The sequence below is a fragment of the Hoplias malabaricus genome, chromosome 1 (assembly GCF_029633855.1).
Source record: "Hoplias malabaricus isolate fHopMal1 chromosome 1, fHopMal1.hap1, whole genome shotgun sequence".
Classification (NCBI taxonomy): domain Eukaryota; kingdom Metazoa; phylum Chordata; class Actinopteri; order Characiformes; family Erythrinidae; genus Hoplias; species Hoplias malabaricus.
Window position 1 is genome coordinate 7043517 of NC_089800.1, and position 23436 is coordinate 7066952.

A 23436-nucleotide genomic window follows, 5' to 3' on the forward strand; every position below is an offset into this window, starting at 1 on the left:
GCTATACAAATAAATTATTATTATTATTATGTGAAATGCATTATTCCACATGGTTCACATGAAAGGTGATAGAAATCCAAAGTTTTATAGGTTCTAAGAGCTATATTAAGAGCTGTTGTGTTCTGATTGTTTTAAGCTTTTGATCTAAAACAGTGTTTTTCCCATAAAATGATATTTTTGGAGAAAGCTTTGTAAAAATTATGTATGTGGAAATTATAATGAGGATGATGATGATGATGATATTACTGTTTGTGTCTCAGGACCCTGGAGTACCTCATAAAACACTTGGCCCATTTAGCCACAATGAGCGAGACGACCAACATGCATGTTAAGAACCTGGCCATCGTCTGGGCCCCAAACCTGCTCAGGTGAACATTCATGCATTTAAATACTCGGTGGGTGCCCAGACAGTACATATGTACACACACAGCTTGTGAAATCTTCACAGAGAAGCATGAAACGAAACCCTGGAGCAGCTATAAATGAGCATAAGCTTGCTATGTTTGGGCCAAGCATTGTCTGGAAGGCTATGTCTGTTTAATGGAGCACCATCCTATTACTTTTGGATCACAAACTCCACTCAATTTATCCCAAAGTAATCATCTAACATCAGTTTGTGACCTCCAGAATGTTCTCATTGCTGACTGCCATCAGTTCCTCACAGCAATATTCACTCATCTTTTTTTAAATGGCTTCCCAGAAGAGCAGAAGTTTTAACAGCCGCATAACGGGGAAACCCCCTGATTCATAACATTCATTTCAAAAGATATGGTTTCAAAACTTTTGGCTGTATAATTAATTCTCTTAATTAAAATACAAGTAGTAATTAATCACTGAACATTTTTCTTCTTCCATATTTTGCATGCTGTGCTGTTTTTCAAATTTCGTATTCCCCTCAGTGTGATAAATTATGATAAATGGTAGCAGCCACTAATTTCATTTGCTCTTGACAGCTCACGGTATCTTTAGAGAGTTGAGTCATTTCCTAGAGCGTGCAATCACTTTACGTTCTACATTCTATTTATTCTTAAGCAATTTTTTTTATGTGTAGCGTCTATACAGTTTATGGTTGAAGGCATTATGTGCTAATTTATTTCTTGGGTGTGCGTTGGTGAACAGTTCAGGGGAAGGATTTAAAACAGGGGAAACTTTTTTTGTTGCTGTGTAATTTGAAATTATGTAAAATCAACTTATAACTGTTGTCTACTGTCATAAACAGGCCTTGAAACTTTTCCTCTAAGGACCTAAAAAGGAATAAACATATGTTACATTTCTTAAACCGGTCTCATGGTGAAGCAGTATTGTTGTAACCATAGCTATGGCCTCATTCCACGATAAAGTATTAGACATGTACAGCTCTGTTCCAACCTGAATAAGGAGAATTTCTGAGATGGACTGTTTTCTGTGTGCTCCAGGTCTAAAGAGATTGAGGCGGTGGGACTCAGTGGAGCCGACCCATTCAAGGAGGTCCGCATCCAGTCTGTGGTGGTCGAGTTCCTGCTCACGAACGTAGAGGTGCTCTTCAGTGACTCCTTCACATCAGTGGGCCGATTTAACGCAGGTACGTCCTCCTTCCAAAAGAACCACAACAAACTGTTTTTAACCTTCTGTCTCTGGCTTCATTGAACATTACAAACCTTCATGATTTAAGTCTGATCTTTGGCTCAGAGTCTTTCCCCTTAAATGTTTAAGCTTTATCAAAGTTTTGGGTCGGTATCTGAACATTTTTTTCAATAAAACGCCTCAAATTTTGCTCAAATTCTTTGGCATATTGCACTTGACAGTGTCATTTGCAGTCGGAACTTCATAAAACCACATGAAATCGGACCTTCATTCAAGTTTGATTCAGGCTGGATCTCTGGAGTCTTGTCTCTCATCAGATTTAATCAGTGCTTCTTGACAATCAGACTTTTGCTTAGATCGCCATTTAAATGGCATGCACTATATGCAGTTATTGTTTAAATACGGTTTGAAAGAAACAAATTTAAGCAATAAATGCATTTTTATTCTTCCCACAAAGAGGCTCAAATGTGATGAAAAAGACCTGCAGATTTGAGCCTCTTTTGTCTCAGTAAAGCAGCCCCAGGAGCACTGCATTGTGAAGATTTGTGTAAGCACTGGACCGTAATTCTTGCTTCGCTATCTAACAACGATCTTAGAGTTACGAGGTGCTTTGTGGTTTAAGTTTTGTGATTGTTCTCTTTCCATGTCAACTTTCTTTTTGTTTTGATTAACACTTGAATAGAGTATGCTTTGTCTTTGCAGGCACCAAACAAACATCTGTTGCTCTGTATCTGCTTCACTTTGTATTCCAACTCTTCAGAGTTGACGTGTTTACAGTCCTTTGTTCAGAATGAGATTGAAGTCTGTGTCTGTCGCTGGTGTTTGCCTCAAGCCTTTTCGTTTTACAGCTGTTTCATTCTCTTGACAAGCGGAATACTGTGAACATGCTCAAGCTTTCAAGCCTAATGGATGTGTAAAAAGTTTGAAATATGCACAGACACCAAGGAGAGATTTGCTTCTGCTCTTTTCCAACATTAATGCCATGAAATAATCATACTGTCCTTGAAGGTAACTGTCCTGATAGAAGCATAATTTCTGGCAAAAACCACTTCACTTTAAGCTTAGTTCGGTCTAACCCTGTATATTGTTTATTTTGCACAGGTACAGTGTAACATTTTAATATTTTATGCCATTTATAACTTGGTAAATTATTTTCCATTAACCCTTATATTTTCCTCTTATTTTTCATTACCTTCAGTAAACAGTAAGAAAATGTTATGTATTGTTTTAAAGAATGATTTATTTGAAGCCTATTTTAACACATTTTGATTTTTTTTTTAAGCTAACCACAAACTTTGCAGTCTAACTTCATGAGAAACATGTGCATTATACCTATGTTCTATGAGGTGCAAGTTTATGTTGCTAAAACAGTGAAGTGTGCATCAACTTGTGTGGTAGTCAGGCTGAAACAGGAAGTTGTGGTGAGAGGTCTGAGCTGACCACAGTGCGGTAAGTATCAGTTACTGAGAGCTCCCTGTGTGTTTCCATAGCCACGAGAGGGGCACTACGCAAGATCCCGCGCAAACCTCCGCGGACACGACTGGTCAGTCTTCAGGAGGCTCGGGGGGAGGTCGATGACCCCTTGTCTCTGGACCCTGAATCTGAGACACGACGCTTCTCCATGGCCTGACTCCCACAGAGTATCAACAGTTGTCATGGATACGCCACAAAGTTCACAGACTGCTGTACAATTTATGTTGTGTTGCCTTCAGGTTGAGTTCAGTGTTATTTGTATAGGACTTTTTCCAGCAGACTTTCCAGGAACGCAGGTTAGGCCGGAAAAAGAGTGTCACCATGGGCAAACGTGTCCCACAGTGCATGGGGAACAAACTCTGAGAGGAACAAAAACTCTGGACTGAAAATGGGAACCAGAATAGCAGAATTATGATTTAAAATAGCATGGAAATCATATCGTTTCTCTCCAGTTGCCTTTTATGTTTTGGCCTCTTTATTTTAAAGATACAATCAGTTATTTTCTACAATTTTTCACGTTATAAAACAGCAGCTATACTTAGGGTTGGGCGGTATAACGATAATACACGGTATACCGCGGTATTTATAAACATGGGTCATCCCTACAAACGTGTGTCAAATTTCTGTTCTATGTCTTTAAAAGTCGGCTGTAAGGTTCATGTGCATTTAAGAGAGCCACAGAAAGGGGGCGCTATAGGAGCTTAGTGACTTGATGTAACAGTCTGAAAATGGGTGAAGAAAAACACAAGCTGGTAATAGACAAAATATTCACTCAACCTTGTGCTCACAGGTATATGGCTTTATTCTCTAAATATGTGTGTTTTGAGCCTCAGTTCGCTGAAAAATCGGCTGTGGTGTGCTAAACCACAAGTACACCGTCTAATTTTGCTTATTTTTGAAGTTTTCTGTTCCTCCAGCACCAGTTGCTGAAATTTGCTCTCCCAGAAACGTGTTTTTATCGTCAACACATGTGTCAGTGTGCAGTACAGGGCTGTGTTTAGCTAATTACTCGACTTTGTGCTCAAAAATATAAGGCTCAGCGCGGCCTGACAGAGCACTCCCTCCCCACGGTAATACCGTATACCGAGATAATATTTTGAGACGGTATGAATAATGTGGATACCGCCCATCCCTAGTTATACTGACACCTAGTATCTGGAGATTTCTCTTCTAAGCCCATTTTAAACATAGGTTTATGGAGCATGAACTGGTTCATTCAGCAATTTAAATTAACAAAGCAGTTTGATCCAACATCTCATATGAGTTGCAATTTATAGAAAAAAAAGTGTTATAAAAACTTCAAAACGATTACTTGTTAATTTTTGGTGGTAAAAATGACTGACTGGTCCTTTAAGGTCACATCTTTAAAAACGAAAGCAGAGTTGGTCTTACATCTCAGGAGCTAGATTTTGATGAAAAGAACATTTGTGTGTAACTACTGTACAATAAGTTTGGAAAAATAAACTCCATTTGAAATAACTAACCTACAGTTACTTTTTGCATGTTATCCACGTTCCACAGGCTGAGTCTACTCCGGTTTCATCCGATTTTACGCTGTTGTGTTTCTCGCAGGGTTAAGTGTGTAAGCTCTAGTTTTATTACAGAAATCATTGTTGGAGTGGTGGTTGTAATTTGACTCTCTGTTGAAGAAGGTAACTCTTTTATATCACAGCTCAAGTTTTATCTCAGCTTTTTGTGCATCTGCTTGGCTCTTCGGTGCTTTTATATTAAAATCTTACTCTGTAAGGCTTCCTGGTAAATTCAGTCAGTGTCTGAGCCAGTGAGAGTAGCTCTTTTAATGAATCTTTAATTTAAAAATGATTTTTAGCTTAAAAGTAAGCTCTAATATTAACAAAATAGAAACATTACTAAAAAACATTTTACTTGTATATGTTATTTAATAACTGATTATTTTATACACTGCATTTTTAAAAAATATATTTGTGTTCATTATAGTTTACATGATGCTAATGCTGCGCCAAGGTTTTTCGCAGGCTGTTGATTAATGAAGCTTTGCATCCTAATTAGATTACACTGATTTGCTTGTCTGCTAACTGTGTTCAACACCTCCGTGTATTTATGATGATGTGAGATTCTGTGTGCTGTGAGAGACAGAGATGTACAGGTATGGAGCAGCTTCCAGCGCGCTTCAGTTACAGATCAGTTTCCTTTTCTCCTGAAACCTCACTGTGCCTGCAGATGCCGCTGATGTTCGCCTTGCCGTCTCAAACTCTTACACTGTGCCCCATAATGTCTCTCACGCTCTCCCTCTCCCTCTGTCTGCAGCTCGTCAGTCCCTGACCAGACCTAAGTCTTTTGTATCCACTCGGCTGCTGTCTCTGGAGGAGGCTCAGGCTCGTTCCCAGGCTCCTTTGCTACTGCAGGGTTCTCCTCATCACCCTCTGCATGAACGCTTCCACACAGTGTTGGATCATCCTGCAGAGAGGTGTGGCGACTGGACAAAACTCATTCATAAATATTTGCTTTGTTTGCCATGAAACCGGTTATAGACCATGGAGTGGGTCGCTCACAAGGGGCAGCCATGTTTAAAATACTTTTAGTGTCATAATCCAATATCTGAACTCACTAACTCACTAATGAAAGACTGACTAGAAGAGTAGAAGCTGTTGGGAGGGGGTCAAGCTCCCTGTGAATACACTTAATATGCATCCTTACATTTTCTGTAAAACATCAGGCTAATTCTTCAGGCTAATATATATATATATAAATATATAAATGTAGTATAGTACTATAAGGGACTGTGAAGTAAGTCTCTGTCTTCCCTCTTTTAACAAAGGAGGAAAAGAGGACTGAAAGTTCGGAAGGCAGCTGGAGGGAGCTGGAAGACGTTCTTCGCGATTGGGAAGCCTGCAGGCTCGGGCCGCCGCAAGCCCATTAGGATCAGCTCTTTATTCCAGCCCACCACCTCTCACGCAGGTACTGGAGAACTGCAGATATCATGGTTGATGATCTATAAAAGTGTACCGATGTGTGCTAATTATGGCATGTGGGTTATAGGAGGATCTATTCTTGTCTGTGGCTGCTTGTGTAGCTGAAATCTGAATCACTGATAATATCATCTGGAAATAAATGTATTTCACTGTCACAGAGTAGCATCATGTTTGTTGTACTGCAGGTTGCAGGGTGGACAGTGTAACACTGAGGTCAGCTAAGAGTGAAGAATCTTTGTCTTCCCAACACAGTGGCGCAGGTGAGAGCAAATGATCTAGTCTGCTGTATTTTAAAGGAATAATTTGTCTGAATATTTATAGCACAATTAAATTATCTATAAATTTGCTTTGCCTATGTACAATTTCAAATGTTATTATTTCACTAATGGCTAGATATCATGGTCACCACATACTGAGATTTTATACAAATGTAGACCCTTTTCCATTTAGCCATGGCATGCATATATAATGTACTTGCAGACCACTGTATTAGAGCACATTTGAAAAAAAACAGTTTCTCCCTCAGGTCAGGGGAAGCTGCAGCGTTTGCGAAGGCCTCGCTCTAGCAGTGATGGCCTCTCTCTGGCTGCCTCCATGGATCCTCAACTCCTACCACAGCCCCCGCCGACACAAATCCCCCCCAGCCGCTCATATGACAGCCTGCTGCCTGAGGAGGCCAGAGATGCGGATGAGGACGAGGATGAGGAAGATGACGAGGAAGGTGTATACATGCTGCCCGATTTCTCACAGGACCCTGCTGCCTCCTGGATGGCCGAGGACGTCATTGACTTCAGCCCCACGTTCCTGGACGATGGGCCAATCGCAATTGGAGGCAGTGGCGTTGCCTCCGGCGACAGAGATTCTCCACCTGCGGCCACTCCCCCTCCCTACCGCTGCCTGGGTCACCAAAGCCACGCCCGCACCGGAAGTCAGCGTTCAATCACCGAGGACCCGGACTCTGTGCTCAACCAATCCGAAGCTGCTGCCCGCAGGAGCCTGATCCTTGCAGCTGCTGCCCCGCCCCAGCAGGTGTTCTGTCAGCACAGGCCCCCTGCCGCCTCTAGCTCCACGCAGCAAGGAGAGGGCAACCTTAGCCCCTCCCACAGCCAGCCTTCAGCTCCTGGAGCTTCTTCACAGCCTCCACAAGAGAGGCGCTCTTTTACAAAGAAGGTGGTACATGCTCTCTCTCCTAAAGCCCCTAAGTCACCTCCACTGGACATATCTGACCCCATCGCCATCAGTGTGCCTGCTAAGGTGAATTTCTTTGAGTAAAAATACTACATGGTGGTCCTTTAATACTGATAGGAAAACAAGAATTTGATTTTAAACTACTAGAATGGTTTAACTTGCAGACATTATAAATATATATAATCACAACAATCAACGCAATACTATCTAACCCTAATATTATTATTAAAACATTTCAGGTGCTGGAAATGATTGGCGGGCGCGCTGGGGAGTTGCAGCCCGGGACTCCAGGGGCAGGACCGTCCCAGCCCCCTCAAATGATATCCATGCTGCTGAGGTCTTGTGACTTCCAGCTCACAGAGAGCTGTCAACAGGAGCTGAACAGCAAACTCGGCCCAGAGGCCAAGATCAAGGTCCCCAGTGAGTATTCTGTTACTTCATTCTGTCATCAGATTTTGTTGGTAATTATGGAGAGTATGCAGACGTCAGGGAAGACTAGCAAATTTGAAAGATTTCAGTTTCACGAATGTCTAGAAAACTAAAAAATATCTGCTTTCCTAACTGCTTTTGTACATTTTTGCCCGTCTATGCTCTGCCAGACATTCTTGGTCCCACTGGTGCACCACTGCCTTCACAACAGCCCCCTGCACCTCCTCCGAAAAACCCTGCACGCCTCATGGCCCTGGCCTTGACTGAGAGTGCCAACAAAGCTCTCCGGCAAGGGGCTTCACCTCCCTACCGGCCCCGCCAGACCCCTCCTGAAACGGATACCCGCTTCCAGCGCTCCCTCTCTGCAGACGCAGGGGCATTGTTGTCCTCCGATCCTGATCAACTGTACTCTACAGTGCGCCCCCTCTCTGGGTGGATGACTGAGGGCGAGGGTGAAGATGGCACTGCTGAAAAGGCTCCAGATGAAGCACCTGAACAGGAGCCAAGATCCCCCCTAGGCCAAGTACGTTTTTATTTCTGCTTACGAACGATATATGTACGGTATGGAGGGGTTGCTGTGAGTACCATCCTCTTTAAGCTGTAAAATAATTGGAATTTGACTTGTTTAGGCCCACAGTCTGGTTTATAAAAGTTTTGTTCTGTACAAGTGTATGAATTTCAAGTTCACTGCTTCTTGAACACACTTTTTTAAAAATGTATTGTTTGCCAAGTGCAGTGTATTGTAATATTGCATCGTCTTTTTTCTCTTCCTTTTCAGGATACAGGGACTCTCTCTTCTGAAGCCTCAGTTTCTGATTCCGGAGCATCAAACACTGAACTCTCTGCCGGCAGCTCCTCAGGGGACGATAAAACCCAGAGCCCCATCTATAAGAACCAGCAGCAACTTCCTCAACCCTCAACCAGCACCCCCTCTACCAGCGAGGCTCCCCCACAGAGGAAGCCCCCAGCCTATGGCCGGCAGTTCTCAGCTCCGCACCTGCAGCAACAGATGTCCAGTGCTCAGTCCATGCCACCAGCCCAAGCTCATTCCCAGCTCCTGCATTCCAAATCAGAAAGCTCCCCCTTGGCCCAGGTACGTGCCTTCCAGCCCACACGGCCAAAAGTGCCCCCTAAGCCATTGGACCTTGCCCCACAAAGAGCTCCGCTTGCCAAAACTGACCGGCAGGACTTTACACGTCGTTCCCTGGATGCTGGCCGCATTCGACGCATGGTAGGTCCAGTTCAGGGCAACCCTCCACTTTCCAGAGCTTTTTCGGAGCGCATCAGTAGTACGTCAGATGCACTGTCTCGCTACCATGCAGCCAGAATGGCCAGCCAGGCAGCACAGGCGCAGGCTGCGCAACTTCCGGCCCAGTCGCCTCATGCCCGACCTGCATTCTCATCTTCTGAAGACCCGTCCAAGATGGAGAACTTCTACTATGAGATCGGAGCCCCTGAGCATACACAAGCCCCACCTAGCTACACACAGCACAGCTACCAGAACATGAGGCTGGATGTAGAGGGTAACTACCGTCTTTCAGACCCAGCCAACCAGAGACCCCAGTCCAGGGGTCATCTTCCTCCTCAGTACTCACAGGTGCCTGGATCCGTCAGGGCTCCTCAACTTTGGTCCTCTGAGGCCACCCGTGCCTGGGCTGCAGCCCACTCACACTCCTTCTCTTTCTCTCACTCCCACTCTCATCATCATCCTCAGGACCACACAACAGGCCACAGAGTCCCTCGGCTCCAGCGCCAGACGTCGTCCTCTGTCAGGCTGGTCCGTAGTGAAATGCACCCCATCCCTGCCTCTGCTGCCTTGAACTCCTCTGGGGGCCTGATGCCCCTGTCTGTGCACCAACGCAGCCTTCACTGTCCACAGCGCTCTCCTTCATCTGACCTCACTGCCTCCCAGTTACACCCATACTTTGAAAATGGAAAGGTATGCTATCGGTATTTTGAGTCCTCTCGTCCTGAGGAGGTGCCCCTGAGCCATCATCAGCCTCCCATATCAAGGTCCCCCCAGGCCCAATCTACCCAGCAGTCCCCACTACAAGCACACAGAACTCCTGCAAAGGAGCAGTCAGAGCCCATTTATGTGAACTACCCTTTCGCCAGCCCTCCAGGAGCTGGTGCGAACGCCAAGGCCTGGACTACAACCGATTTAGACGGAGATGGGCATCAAGAGGCTGAACCTCTTGCCCCACCTCCTGAGCCACCACCAGAAGATATGCAGCACTCCCCTCACCAAACTACACAGCTCGAGAGTCCCACAGGAACTTTTGAAAGCCCTACAAAAGAGGATGTTGCTTCAGATTCAAGGCAACTAGAGATGACAGCAGAGTCCAGCGCATTGCACTTACGCAGCCGCTCAGACCCTCAGACATCCAGCTCAGACCCGCTTCTGACTGGAAAGGATATTGCCTCCTTGTTGATTGAGAAGCTGGCAGAGGATGAAAGGGAGGGTCCAAGTGTGGCCACATCATCCTCTGCATCTTCCTCACCCCACATCGAGTACCCCCCGAACCCTTACCCCAGCCATCAGCAGCAGCGCCTTCCACCTGCCTACAATGTGTACACCCCTGGACCCTCTCGGGGTTATTTTGAGGACCATGGTCCAACACGAGAAGGCTCTGGAGCTTTCCAACGGCAGGACCCCCTGCGCCGATCTTCCGGCAGCCAGTACAGGCAAGCTTTTGACGTCATGCCATCTGGTGACCAAGTCCTTAAATTTTATAGGAGCCAAGACTTTATCCCTGGCCCACGGGGGGATAGCACAACCCCTAACCCCTACCCCCCAAGATCTCATTACCAGGACCCTCCGTACCCTAGCCAAAGTCCCCAGGCTCACCCAGACACACCCCATACCTCTACTTCGCCCTCAGGGGCCTTCTCAAACCTAGCGATAAGCACACCTAGAGGATACGGGGCCCAAATTGCTATCAACCCGTATAACCAGTACCCTTTCCAGGCAGGTCCGGTGCTTCCCCACTATCCCAGTGCCCCTCGTAGGGACGTGATCCTGGATCCCGCCCTTCGACCTGCAGCCCTCCGTGGCCAGCAGGGCCTGAACCGGCAAGGTAGTCTGCCAGGTCCCAACTGGACCATCCACACAGAGGGTCAGACCCGCAGCTACTGCTGAAGCACAATGGTCCACGAAGTTAAGACTCAGATCCAAACAGAAGAATGTGCTAAAATAACCCCACTGCTGTACCAGTGAAACGGACAGAAGAGGCAGACAGGCAGAGAGACAGATGGAAAGGTGCGGAAAGGGAAGGTTAATAGAATCAAAGAAGTGAACCGTAAAGTGGCTTAGATATGTAAACATTCCAGTAGACACTGTGCTGTCCAGCAGAGGGAGTAAGAGAATCGTATGGCTGCTGTCCCTCTGAAGGGAGTATCAGGTATTCTGCGTAGTGGTGGTCTTTTTTGCTTTAGGTACTTTGTGAGTTTAAGTTACTCTATTACTAGCACACTACAGGACAGGACGGAGAGAGCTGTACAGGGAAATAAGCTTAGTTTTTTTTTTTTTTTAAATAAAGTCTGACCATATCTTTGTGCTGCTGGTGGTTTTGAAGAAGCAATCTGTTTTTTTTGTCTCAACGTTCTGCTGTTTGTAGCAGCCAGGTTTTTTTCTTTTTGGTCATTTTTATTTCTTTTTAAATTTTTTAAAAATTAATTTAAGTTTCCACTTCAAAGGAGGCATGTAAAGTATTTTTTTTCTGTTTCAGAAATTGTGAAAAATAGGACTGTAACTTTAGTTTTAAGTCACTGATGTGTGAGAGAGCATTAAAAAGAGAAGCGAGAGAATGCCTTTTCATTTGTATGAATGCTTCAATCTCGGTTCATACTCCCGTTCAAAAGTAGACAAAAAAACACACACACACACACACAAAGGAAAACACTGCCATGTGCGCATGCGTCTGAGTGGATGTGTCCATATTTATGCAAGCCAGGTGCAGCCCTGTCTGTTTGGTTCTCTGTAGAGCATGTGAGATCTCCATAGCTGAACTGTGCCCATCATTATTGTGCTGAGTCTTAAACGCTGCATCAGTCAGTTGGAAACTGGATATAGAATAGGGTTTTTATTTTTTTTTTTTTTTGGCTATAACCAATGCCCTTTACGTGTGGACACCTATAGAACCTGTTATCTTTCAGAGTGTGAAGAACTGTTGACAATGTGAATTCAGTCTAATCCCTTTAGTTAAGGCAAAGCTCTGTCTGTGTTCATATGTACCACATAACGGTCACATTCCCACTTCTACAGCACAGTGTACAAGTCATTTCTCTGAAATCAAACCTCTGATAATTTAGTTCCTGTTCCTAAGGTTGTTTCTCAGAGAGCACTTAAGCCTTGTCCTGCTCTACACAACGTACTGAACGGAGTTTCTCCACTGGAAGGAAGACACAACTAGGCTTAATCCCTAACTTGGAAACTGGCCTTACAACATCTTAACTGCTGTAAATAGTCAAGTGTCTGTGGAAGTTAAATGCATGAGTTTAGGACTGTCAATAAACTCTGATGAAGGGTAGAGCTCTTGGAGCAGAAAGGTTGTGGGCAATTGGGCAATACATTATGGGTAATTTTTATTTTTTGAGGTTGCACAATGTATAGATGATGCGTTTTTGTTTAGTGTTCTTTTGGTTTTTGTTTTATTATTAATATTAGTTTTTTATTTAACGGTCACAAGTTTGCTCAATAACCCAGATTCAAATGAGACTTTAAATATTAATTGTTTTCTTATGTGTTGTGTACAACCAATCACAGATGTGCCAGAATTTATCGTTATTTTTGTACAATTCTAGCTAGGTCTCCCCCATTCACACGTCACCTTTGTTTTCCAAGTTAATATCAATGCAATATCAAGCTTAACACACTCCAAACAGAACACTAATTACAATAATGGTGTACACTAATAGTAATATAATTGTAAGACGAAACTGGTAACGTTCTGCAGCTCTGTTCCTAAGAGTTTATGATGGGACGGTTCAATAAAAGAAGACGGCATTCATTGGTCTAAATGAGCTCCTGGAGGTCTTCACTTGGGCAGAGTTTATTGCTCTTCAAACTGAGACTTTAAAGCCAGATCTCCAGGTTTACGCACCCCTTTGGGTGTAACAGGGTTGGCACCTGTAGGGATCATCATCATCATCGTGACTGAAGCCATTGAGCACTTGTTCAGTAACATGTTGAGGCATGAACATTTACCTCTCGTGTGTTCACGCAGATACTGAGCCTTCCATTGCTTTATTCACATAGTGGTGCATGTCCTGTTCTTGAAGGAATACTCTGGCGAATCTCTGCCTAATGTCTGTCTGCAGCATCTGTAGTGTACAGTCAGTTGAATTCCACAACTGCCCAATGGTTTCTATTGTAAGCAAATGGTCAAGGGATTTTAAGTACATAGTACCATATGAAAATTAAAGATACGCTCCAGATTATGCATTCTTAGATTAGGCAAAATTTAAAAAAAAAACTGGCCTTTTCTTTTAATCAACTGGTTCTGCTTTCATTTGCACATTTTTTCATTTGTTTTCCAGTGGTAAGTTTCTTCTGCTGAAGAAGTCTTGAAGGTACAAGGTTTAGCATGAGGTGTGTGTGTCTGTCTGTCTGTCCAAGTCAGAGCTTTGTCTTTTTTATCCATAACTATGCAGTGAATAAGTACAAGGGAAGAATTTCCTTCATGGTAACACTTCTCCAAATCATAAGACTACCTATGAATTTCAGCAGATTGTATGTGTGTACGTGTGTGCGCGATTTACACCTAAACTTATCCAATGGTCTCTCTTTCTGCCTTGTAGCACTTTGCAAAAGGCAATTCATCATATTTTGTAATATTTACCAATGTGTGAATTAAAAACTTGATGGTTGCATCAGTCTTCATTGTTCATACTGTCATTTTTTTATTTTAATTGGCAGATATTTCTTTTGTAGGTAACTTGGTTTTCTGTTTTCGAAGCAAACCTGCAGGGATATGTTCCATACCTTTTTTAAAGTAGTCTTAGAAGTTGCTTTCATGCTCTGCTTCTCATAATCCAAATAAATCCTCTGACACCTCAGTATTAAACAGCACACCTCGGGTGGCCAGGTTTATTGTTCTAAAGCAAATATGGGTTAGGGAATTTTTTTTTTCTTTTCATCAGCATGGAGTAATAGTGTGCTGGAGGAATGTACTTTGTTTTTTGTTGTCAGCTGTAATGTGAGGGGATAAATATTTTTAATAACCTGATTCTCTCCTGGAACAATATCCTGTAAAACTAGTCTCGAAAGTGACAGCATCCACTCCCAAACACACACAGTCATGACTCAAATACAACACCTCCCTTTAGGAATCAGCCACATTGTTTGTGCTGTAGAGGAATATCAGGATAATTGAGGGTGTTTGACCTTCTATTTCTGCAGTAAATTACTAATCATGGGCGGCACGGTGGGGCAGCAGGTAGTGTCGCAGTCAAACAGCTCCAGGGACCTGGAGGTTGTGGGTTTGATTCCCGCTCCGGGTGACTGTCTGTGAGGATTGTGGTGTGTTCTCCCTGTGTCTGTGTGGGTTTCCTCCGGGTGACTGTCTGTGAGGAGTGTGGTGTGTTCTCCCTGTGTCTGTGTGGGTTTCCTCCGGGTGACTGTCTGTGAGGGGTGTGGTGTGTTCTCTCTGTGTCTGTGTGGGTTTCCTCCGGGTGACTGTCTGTGAGGAGTGTGGTGTGTTCTCCCTGTGTCTGCGTGGGTTTCCTCCGGGTGACTGTCTGGGAGGAGTGTGGTGTGTTCTCTCTGTGTCTGTGTGGGTTTCCTCCGGGTGACTGTCTGTGTGGTGTGTTCTCCCTGTGTCTGCGTGGGTTTCCTCCGGGTGACTGTCTGTGAGGAGTGTGGTGTGTTCTCCCTGTGTCTGCGTGGGTTTCCGCCGGGTGACTGTCTGTGAGGAGTGTGGTGTGTTCTCCCTGTGTCTGCGTGGGTTTCCTCCGGGTGACTGTCTGGGAGGAGTGTGGTGTGTTCTCTCTGTGTCTGTGTGGGTTTCCTCCGGGTGACTGTCTGTGTGGTGTGTTCTCCCTGTGTCTGCGTGGGTTTCCTCCGGGTGACTGTCTGTGAGGAGTGTGGTGTGTTCTCCCTGTGTCTGCGTGGGTTTCCGCCGGGTGACTGTCTGTGAGGAGTGTGGTGTGTTCTCCCTGTGTCTGCGTGGGTTTCCTCCGGGTGACTGTCTGTGAGGAGTGGTGTGTTCTCCCCGTGTCCGCGTGGGTTTCCTCTGGGTGCTCCGGTTTCCTCCCACAGTCCAAAAACACACGTTGGTAGGTGGCTGGGTGACTCAAAAGTGTCCGTAGGTGTGAGTGAATGTGAGAGTGTGTTGCCCTGTGAAGGACTGGCGCCCCCTCCAGGGTGTATTCCCACCTTGCGCCCAATGATTCCAGGTAGGCTCTGGACCCACCGCAACCCTGAACAGGATAAGGGTTACAGATAATGAAAGAATTACTAATCATCTCACGAGAAGGAATTTCACTTTTAAGTGTTGAAATATTGCTATGAGGATGTGAGCTAGGAGGTCATTAATGAGGGATGGAATAAGGATGAAAACACTCAAGTAGCTTCTGTGTGGGAGTTCATTTAATACTAATGCATTTACAAAAGCACGTATAAAACACATCAAGTTGGTATAAAAATATGATTATCATATGGAATGATCAGCATAAGTTGGGGGGGTGGGAAAGATCTACACACTTGTAACATTCAGAAAATAATATTCAATTTTCAATATTCAAAGTATAATCCATTGTATACTTAAAACACCTATCCTGGTGTATGTACTAAACTTTTTAGGGAAACTTTAAAGGACACATTCAAGCAATTCATCAAAAGATATATTCAAATATCAAAAACACTCAAAGCTAAAAATCTATTTTAGTAACTTTAATCTTGTGCAAATAGTTTTGAAGTAAAGAGTTCTGTGGCCGCATTGAGGAACAGTGCAGAAGCAGCAGTTATTCCGCTGTTTTTCTCGTTTCCGTCCATTGTTAGCATTAGCATTTTTGTGGAAGAATCTCTTTAGTCCAGTTGAGTGTAGTACACCATGGCGATGAGCAGCAGGAAGAACTGGAGGACCAAAAACACATACATTTACAATACATTTTACAACTTGAATGTTCCCTCATAGTGTGGCAGAAAAGCTACTCATTCTTTAAATATGTCTAAAACATTGGAGCTAGCGCAGTTAGCACTGTACACTGTTCAAATGTTTAGACACTCCTTATAATTAGCCTATAGTGACTTCAACTTCTTTAAGGTGTAGCTATTTTTGACAGAGACGTTCAGATGTACACACACTTGATTGCATATTATCTGGGATATAAAGCCTCACAGCATTGGACTGCAGTGAAACTGAGTTCTCTCGAGTGATGGACCTCTACACCAAAAATATAACTTTGCTTGAGCAGTGTTGGGTGATTAATTCTGGTTGGCATTCTGTCTCAAGAGCGTTGCTGTGGTCAAGCACAGAGTGATGATAAGTTCTGGATCAAAAACACTAACTATAAAACATATCTTTTGGTACTAAATTACTTTTTTTTTTTAAAATGCAATTCCACACAATAGTTAAGGGCATTATGTCCCTCTAGCCAACTCATTTACTCTGTCGTACAGCTGTTTCATTCATTCATTCATTATCTGTAAGCTCTTATCCAGTTCAGGGTTGCGTTGGGTCCAGAGCCTACCCGGATTAATTGGGCGCAAGCACGCACTAGAGGGGGCGCCAGTCCTTCACAGGGCAACACACACACACACCTATGGACACTTTTGAGTCAACAATCCAGCTACCAACATGTTTTTGGACCGTGGGAGGAAACTGGAGCACCCAGAGGAAACCCACGCATACAGGGAGAACACACCACACTCCTCACAGACAGTCACCCAGAGCGAGACTTGAACCCACAACCTCCAGGTCCCTGGAGCTGTGTGACTGTGACACTACCTGCTGCACCACTGTGCCACCCACAGCTGTTTCAATTTGCTGAATTCAGTTAGGGGTGGCATGATGGCGCAACAGATAGTGTCGCTGTCATACAGCTCCAGGGACTCCAGTTGTGGGATCGACTGCTTCGGGTGACCGTGAGGAGTGTGGTGTGTTCTCCCTGTGTTTGTGTGGGCTTCCTCCGGGTGCTCCTGTTTCCTCCCACAGTCAAAAAAACACACACTAGGTGGATTGGCGACTCAAAAGTGTCCATAGGTGTGAATGTGTGTTGCCCTGTGTGTTGCCTTGCGCCCAGTGACTGTGGGTTTGTTCCGGACCCACCATAACCCTGAACTGGATAAGCGGTTACAGACAATGAATTCAGTCAGTGCCTACATCTCAATTGACGTATAGTGTACTACGGGCCTGTGCATTAAAAAATAAAAAATTTGATTGTCTGAATGTCTGGTCAGAATTTTCCTGAATATTGTAAATGACAAAAACAGTATTTTTTGTCTTGTAATTAAAGTACTCACCACAAACATTTGCACAGCAAAACCGTACCAGCTCACTGCCCAGGTGTAACGACTGAACACCGACTCAATGTAATTAAAGCATCCCTGCAGGATACAAAGAACATATATTTAATGTCAGTGGTTGTAATAAAAAAATTGAACCATTTCACATCCAGAAAAACTATACGCCTGCCCACCAAAAAGAAAAAAAAAGAATTATGGAGAAATTATGAGGTGTGTTTAAGAGAATTGCTGATTGCTGTGAATCAGTGCAGAGTGGCTGTGCTTACTGTGGTAAACATGGTGCTACTCTCGCCAATCATACAGCCCACTGGATCCGCCACCTCAAAGCTGCTGAGTCGTTTGCAGCAGTTCAGTGGCCAAGGATACGTAGTGCCGTACATCTGTCTGAATGTGGAGTTAAATTGAATCCAGTCCAAAGCGCCATCTGCACCACAGCATTGTGCCTGCAGATACATGGGAAAACCACTGGAATCAAAACTGCAACAAGGCCTTCAGTAAGTCAGAAAAGGTTTTAAATGCAAAGCACCACATGAAACTACATTAACACTCACTCACTTACTCGCTCTCATGTACTCACTTTTAAGATCATGCTCTACCAACAATGCTATTCAATGGTTTGTATCTAAAACAATGTGTTTTTGTCATTGAGTAACACAGTTGCTAAAGAAGAAAGACTCTTGGTGAAATTACACATCAAATAGTGTTGCAGTGTCACAGCTTCAGGGACCTGGAGGTTGTGGGTTCAAGTCCTGCTCCGGGTGACTGTCTGTGAGGAGTGTGGTGTGTTCTCCCTGTGTCTTCTTGGGTTTCCTCGGGGTGACTGTCTGTGAGGAGTGTGGTGTGTTCTCCCTGTGTCTGTGTGGGTTTCCTCCAGGTGACTGTCTGTGAGGAGTGTGGTGTGTTCTCCCTGTGTCTGTGTGGGTTTCCTCCGGGTGACTGTCTGTGAGGCGTGTGGTGTGTTCTCCCTGTGTCTTCTTGGGTTTCCTCGGGGTGACTGTCTGTGAGGAGTGTGGTGTGTTCTCCCTGTGTTTGTGTGGGTTTCCTCCGGGTGACTGTCTGTGAGGCGTGTGGTGTGTTCTCCCTGTGTCCGCATGGGTTTCCTCCGGGTGCTCCGGTTTCCTCCCACGGTCCAAAAACACATTGGCACATGGATTGGCGACTCAAAAAAAGTGTGCGAGTGAGTGTGTGATGCCCTGTGATTCTGGGTAAGCTCCGGATCCACTAAATTGGATGAGCACTTACAGACAATGAATAAATGAGTTAATGAATATTTATTTTCTAAGATTATCATGTGGGGAGAGAAATCAAACATATAAAACATGCCAAAAATTTTATACAGGCCCTATTTCATGTTGATTTATGTTGTAAAATTGGTGTTAAATTCAACAAATACATTGCAATAGTGCATTTAAAGATGTGTGCAGATGACCACAAAAGCATGTAATTTGAGGGCAGCTAAACTGCTACCAAGGCTGTGTCTCATATTAGGAACATGTCTTGACTGTAGCTCACATTCAAACATAATGAATGAATGAATGAATGAATGTTCTCTCTGCAGACACTAGAAAAGATCCTGGTGTTTCTACAAAGCCCTGGCTCAGTAAATGGAAAAGAAACGAATGGCTCGGTCCATAATGTCTGAGCCATGAGCAATAAAAGGCATCTGGAAGTATCTGGATAGTGGAGGGACCTTAGAATGATGAAAACCATTACATTTACATTTATATTTATGCATTTGGCAGACGCTTTTATCAAAAGCGACTTACAAAATAGGATCTAACATTCAAACTACAGCACAATTTATACAAAATACCTTACATTGAGTGCAGTATGCCAGGAAGTAATAAGTGCATTAAAGAAAGACTTTCAGTGCAAGAGATACTCTCGGAAGAGCTGGGTTTTCAAAGATTTCTTGAATGCGGAGAGGGTTTCTGTTGCTCTATTAGTGCTTGGAAGCTCGTTCCACCAGCGTGGTACCAGAGATGAGAATAGCCTCGACTGACCTGTACGGGGGGGTTGGTCGTGTTAGTTGGCGCTCCTTTGAGGAACAGAGAGGGCGGGCGCTAACGTATGAAAAGTGTTGAGGATGTTGTTCTACACCTACCTCTATAGGTGGGTAATATTGACTTATTTTAGCTGTTTTTAACTCTTTCCATGAAAGTATACCAAAAGTGCTACAGGACTAAACAGGTCATTTAAACAGTGAACAAAAAGTTACAGACAAGCTAAACCTCAACCAAGAACAAGGTACAGTCGGCTCCTTACTCAAACATACCGCTCCACGTTAAAAGATGGAGAGCTTCTGAATTAGCACAAACAAAGGGGGTGTTTGTTTTGCAGTAAGAAAAGTGGCTCCCCAGAATGTCTAAATAAAAATACTTTTTAAAAATCTAATTTGTCCAGAGATTGCCAAACATTTGCACAGAAATAACGCTGTATGTTATGCACAGATTGTTCCAGTTTGCATCCTATACATTGAACGTACGTAACTCCATCTGTTTCAAACTTGAGGACAGGAAAGACAGTGAAAGCCACTAGACTGGATCACACCTTGCCTGGAGTGAAGGTGTTTCTAAAGGAAAGGATGGGTCAGACATGTTGTGTCAAGTCTGAGCTGGTGACAATCCAAGGTTGTTCCAGAGAGCATTAGTGTGTATGTGTGTGTGTGAATGTGTGGTTAAAAGCCAATCCCTTGTGGGTATGGCCAGACAAGACACTGAAACACAACCTTTTTTGACAAGGGGTTAGGAATGTGGCTCTAGCAGAAAGACAGAGAATGTTCCAGAATGGACTGTGTACTCACGTTCTGCATGATGCTGTTCCATGTGTTCGTGATCTGACTTCCTTTAGGACTGTTGTCAGCATAGTATCTCAGCATCTGCTTCTTCACAAGGTTACTGTTCCCAACCAGCTACCAACACAGGGAAGGAGTCAAACGAATAATGTATTTAAATATGTAAATGTGTATAAAACAAAGTAAATTAATGAGGATGTGCTCTAGCGCTGGACCGAGCTGTGGCTCATTCTCATTTAAAGAAATAGATGACCCCAGGGAAGAGTGTTCACATGTGGAAAAGGTGTTTCTTTTATCCCTTTTAACATACTGATATAATACGTTTACTTTATTATGATTCAATGTAACACAGTGTGGACTTACATAGTCTCTGTTGGTGGAAGCTGTGATGCAGGAGGCACACTCAAATATGAAGATGATGAACATTAATATCAGATACTGTTGTGCAAAGAAAACAAAATATCAGCTTACGGTTTGGTATAACTCAGGACAATGGGCCAGATACATTGTTACTCCTGTAGTTATGTAACAGCTAGAGGTGTCCAGTTGCAAAGTGAAAATACGGCATTGGAATGTTAATTAGTTGGTGTAATATTCAATAAAAAAAAATTGTCATACAGTCAAAATATCTTCATACGAAACGATAAAAGTGTATTTATTATTTTAAATATATTTACGACTTTTTAAAATTATTTTACATTTCACATTTCTATATTCAGATTAATGTAAATCAAATGATGTTGAAATTTCACTAAAGAAATGTAACTAAATAATAATATGCAGTTGTATAGATTTTAATCTTTTCTCATTAAAACATCTTTGCTTTTCAGTCCATCACCTACCGCTAACAAGAGGGAACGTCTCTTTTTCACAGCTGCGTAGATGCCAAAGATGGCGGTGCAGAAGTATGCAAAGCCGGTGAAGATGGCAATCCAGGCTCCAGCAAAAATATCATCCTTCCCTGATACACCAGATATTGGGTACACTTTATATCCATCCACTGCCACCCAAACGGCCAGCGCAAATAACGCCAGTCCTGCTGCCTGGATTAAGACAATCGCGATCAGTTAATACTTGCTACATTCAACTCCAAAATAACAAGAATTAAATGACATTAGAATTAAACTTCAGTGTGAAACCATAGAAGACCACTATGAGACCTTTAAAAGAAATCAGGATAATCAGCTACAGACAGACAGAGGAAAAAAAATCAAAGGAGTTGTTTACATAAAACAAAAAAGTTGTTTACATCTAGGAATCCTCTAAAAATGCTAAGGTAGATAAACAGAAATGAAATGTCTTGAGGACCAGCTAACTTATAATAATAATAATAAGACAATAATGAGCAACTTTGGTGTGATGCAGCAGAAAACTATATAATAATTCCCTACAGAACCTTTTAACAAATGATTTGAAGAAGTCACATGAACAGACAAATGTCTTTTTAAAGATAAATATAATTTAATATTTTAATATAAAATATAAAGTCAAATTTTTAGATTTCTCTTAATGAACACTTTTGAGATAAGTCACTTAAGCTCCATATATATATTAACATACATATAGCAAAATCATATTTGTATAATGCTTACCCAGTAAACAAGGAACGTCCCTGGACGTTCAAAATAGTTCTAAAAGTAGTCTGTCCGTCAAGGACATATTTTAAACGTCAACGGACGTCCAAAATCCATCTTAATAAGTTAGTTAAGTGGTGACCAATCGATAACGTCAGTGGACATCCAAAACGCGTTTTATACAAGTAATTTATTTCGGGATCAATTAATAACGTCAATGGACGTCCAAAACACGTCTATTAGTCGTCTTTTCAATGTCTGTGTTTGGAAGTCTCTTCAACTTTCATTTTCAACCTTAAGAGAACGTTGATTAGACGGCAGTCATTACGTTATTTTACCGTTGAATCATCGGCTAAATGTTTACTGGGTAGTACCCCCACCAGACTATCCTTCATTATTAACCATTTTAGCTTCTCTGTGTTTATTATTTTTTATTAAGCAAGTGTAGAGAAGTCATCACTCAAACCATTGCCACTAGTTTAAACAGAAACCATTTCTAAACTAATAGAAAGGTTTAGGAGATTATTACACATATGAATATATTATTTTCCTAAAGTAGACTTACAGAAGCGAATGCATTCAATGCGATGAGAATGATCATCAGCCAGGTCAAGCCTCCCTTACTGGCCATGGCCTCGGAGTGTCTTTGTGGTCTGTTATTCCTTTTGGGGTGGACAGAGTGATGGTTAGAGCTGACAGCAGAATCGAAGAAACAAGGCTTGGAATCACACAAAGGGGAGAGGCAGGTTTATACCATCAGTTATACAGTATGATACAGGAGGGACAAAAGTGAGCAAACCAGTTCTGCCCCTATCACCAACATGTAGGAAAATAATACTTTTAGAAACACAGGAGCAAGCAATCACGTTTTTTTTTGTTCCCTACATCTTTAAAAGTGGTTCTTGGACACGCAGATGTAGGGAAACACTTCACAGGTCATTTTACATTATGCTTAAGTACTTTTAAGGGTTGAATACAATCCTAAATGATATTATGTGATATATATTTAGGGTAAAGTATATATTGCTCAGAAATAATTAAGGTTGTTTTATGGACGTTTATGTCAGTTGTCACTATGTATAGTATGTAAGGTATATATTAGGTTTAGTAAACAATTGACCAGTAAGAAATATGTGAGTTAAACTGATTTAACTGGTTCTTTATAATGAAGGTCTGTATAAAAAAAAAAGCATGCAGCAAGTGGGAGTCACATTAAGAATCATTAAACAAGAACACGCCTGTTCACTTCTGAGCATCAGCCTGCCCCACCTTACTACTGAACAGGTGCTTTCACAACATGAAACTGCTCAAATGACTGAGATTATGAGACAAACCACATGCTTTCAGATTCATCTACGTTTCACAGCCCTTATCAGGGTCTGTTTGCAAGTTAAATGTTCTAAAATCTAGTCATTATGTATAATATTTCTTGCCAGTAAACATTTAGCCGTTGAATCAACGTTGAAATAACGTAATGACTGCCGTCTAATCAACGTTCTCTTAAGGTTGAAAATGAAAGTTGAAAAGACGTCCAAACACAGACATTGAAAAGACGACTATTAGACGTATTTTGGACGTCCATTGACGTTATTAATTGGTCCCGAAATAAATTACTTGTATAAAACGCGTTTTGGACGTCCACTGACGTTATCGATTGGGCACCACTTAACTAACTTATTAAGATGGATTTTGGACGTCCATTGACGTTTATAATATGTCCTTGACGGACAGACTACTTTTAGACCTGTTTTGAACGTCCAGGGACGTTCCTTGTTTACTGGGTTATTATAAAATTGTAGTATACATATTATGAGATTATCAATACTGTTTCTAGACAGTTTGAATCTTAAATCATTTTATCCAGTTATAGTCTTGTGCCATTCGCAGATCATTTAGCTTTTTGTGTCTTCAAAATAAAAGTTGACAAAATGTGAAAAATCAATAAAACAAAATGAATCTGTAGGTGGAAATAGATATTTGTTGTAGATGAAATCACCT

The 23436-nt window shown here is 42.7% G+C and overlaps 2 protein-coding genes across 4 annotated transcripts in view; one reads left to right on the forward strand and one right to left on the reverse strand.

The window, feature by feature from the left end:
• Positions 1–13446, forward strand: part of arhgap33 (Rho GTPase activating protein 33) — a 59015-nt gene extending 45569 nt beyond the window's left edge. For all 3 annotated transcript variants that reach the window (XM_066645170.1, XM_066645177.1, XM_066645185.1), the window contains 9 exons: positions 261–368; positions 1416–1561; positions 5323–5482; positions 5834–5973; positions 6173–6247; positions 6514–7241; positions 7415–7595; positions 7775–8127; positions 8383–13446. In XM_066645170.1, the coding sequence (XP_066501267.1) occupies positions 261–368; positions 1416–1561; positions 5323–5482; positions 5834–5973; positions 6173–6247; positions 6514–7241; positions 7415–7595; positions 7775–8127; positions 8383–10743 (4252 nt within the window). In that variant the 3' untranslated portion in view covers positions 10744–13446. The remainder of the gene's footprint in view (positions 1–260; positions 369–1415; positions 1562–5322; positions 5483–5833; positions 5974–6172; positions 6248–6513; positions 7242–7414; positions 7596–7774; positions 8128–8382) is intronic.
• Positions 13447–15380: 1934 nt separating this feature from the next.
• upk1a (uroplakin 1a) lies at positions 15381–22151 on the reverse strand. The gene is made up of 7 exons (XM_066644959.1): positions 22004–22151; positions 20707–20907; positions 20228–20302; positions 19874–19981; positions 17337–17513; positions 17068–17151; positions 15381–15678 (listed from the first exon to the last, which is right to left on the reverse strand). Exons 1-7 carry the CDS (start codon positions 22067–22069, stop codon positions 15631–15633), a joined length of 759 nt encoding a protein of 252 aa, XP_066501056.1. The 5' UTR covers positions 22070–22151; the 3' UTR covers positions 15381–15630.
• Positions 22152–23436: the final 1285 nt, after the last annotated feature.

Excerpts from the sequence above, each read along its gene's own strand:
- upk1a (XM_066644959.1), bottom strand. The coding sequence starts at position 22,069 with ATGGCCAGTAAGGGAGGCTTGACCTGGCTGATGATCATTCTCATCGCA. Across the intron at positions 20,303-20,706 it reads GACGTTCCCTCTTGTTAGCG|TATCTGATATTAATGTTCAT; the intron begins GTAGGTGATGGA and ends TTTGCACAACAG. Across the intron at positions 19,982-20,227 it reads CTTCCACCAACAGAGACTAT|CTGGTTGGGAACAGTAACCT; the intron begins GTAAGTCCACAC and ends CTGTGTTGGTAG.